This window comes from Trichinella spiralis (assembly GCF_000181795.1).
Source record: "Trichinella spiralis strain ISS 195 chromosome Unknown Scfld336, whole genome shotgun sequence".
NCBI lineage: Eukaryota > Metazoa > Nematoda > Enoplea > Trichinellida > Trichinellidae > Trichinella > Trichinella spiralis.
In genome coordinates, this window is record NW_003527275.1 from 8,089 (window position 1) to 9,404 (window position 1,316).

Consider the following 1,316-nt stretch of genomic DNA (forward strand, 5'->3'; position numbering starts at 1 on the left):
ATTAAATTCATCGTGTATTTTTCACCGTGTGATAGATGAATAATTTAAATTCAAAGCAGAAATAATTAATGAACATCATTTTCAGAATCAAAACAAGGTAGTCAAAAGGTGGTGAATTTTTCAGATGTAAATAAGTAATAAATTAATTATTCAAATGGCCAGATTAAAGCGCGAGTTGATGGACGTGCCGTGCCAGTTTGGAAATGCGTAAATTTGAAAAACACGCGCAGGGTAATTTATTGGGAATTAATTGTCACGAGGAGATGAACCCAAACTGAATGATGTTGGTCCGCATGAAGTAGAAACCCCAATTTCAACAGAGTGGAATTTTATTCAACTGCAAAAGTTGAAAAACAAATCAACAGAGAGATAGATAATTAGTAAAAAATGAACAAATATCAGCTAATTTGTAAAGTAGACAGATTATGCAAATGAGAATAGAAGTTGAGGTATAAGGACCAAGGAGAACCAGAGCAGCGGTGGGAAAATTGTGGATCGAACAGAGTCGCCGGTCGACTGAAGAAGCTGGTCAAAGTGGTCGTTGCGCTGGTTCGACAACGAATGCTTGCAACGGTTCGTCGACGACTTGCAGGCGTTGTTGGCGTTGTTTATGGAGTCAATCGCCCGGTGCAGACGTTGATACTGGGAACACGGCACGGTGTTGTTGGCAAAGCAGAGGCGTTTGGCGTTTTCGACCGCTGGCACACCTTCGACGTGGTCGATCACATTGTCCACAATGTCCACTTGGCCAGTTCGAATGGCAGACAAAGTGGCAAAATTGAAACTGAGAAAATGGTTCTGATTCAAAATCAGCTGACCGATTCGAGCACCGTCGACGGTCAGTGGTCGCCAGTGGCCGAGTTGGGAATTTTCGACGACCAGACGTGCGACGTCGGTCTGCGCCAGCCAGTGGGCTTCGATTCCTGCCGTTTCGACGACGGTCACATTTTCCAAGCGCATTTGAAGCAATGGATTTTTAGTCCCAAATCCAACCGGCGACTCCTTCGACATTTCCAACAAACAGTCGACAATGGTCAAACTGACCAATTTGTCCATCGCGCTGAACACTTGGCCGTCGATGAGCAGAGTGCTGTTGTGCAAAATCACCGACTGAGCATGGCCAGCCAGATTGTCGACCAAACGCAGCGATTCGCAATTGCCCACACGAACCACGGACGTGTTGAACGTCAGAATCCGGCGGACGGTCCGCCAGCCCGAAAAAGGGCGTGGCCGTGCAACGTGCATTCGGGTCAACAATGGTTTCCGACCGATGAGCAACGCAGTGGGTCCCACTTGCCAGTGGGATCGAAGTTTCC

General features: G+C 46.7%; 1 protein-coding gene across 1 annotated transcript; it reads right to left on the bottom strand.

Moving 5' to 3' along the window:
* Nucleotides 1-423: 423 nt before the first annotated feature.
* Tsp_12618 (Nsp7 replicase superfamily) lies at nt 424-1,245 on the bottom strand. The gene has a single exon (XM_003370916.1). It carries the CDS (start codon nt 1,243-1,245, stop codon nt 424-426), a length of 822 nt encoding a protein of 273 aa, XP_003370964.1.
* Between the last annotated feature and the right edge of the window lie 71 nt (nt 1,246-1,316).

Coding starts and splice junctions, on each gene's coding strand:
- Tsp_12618 (XM_003370916.1), bottom strand. CDS start 1,245: ATGCACGTTGCACGGCCACGCCCTTTTTCGGGCTGGCGGACCGTCCGC.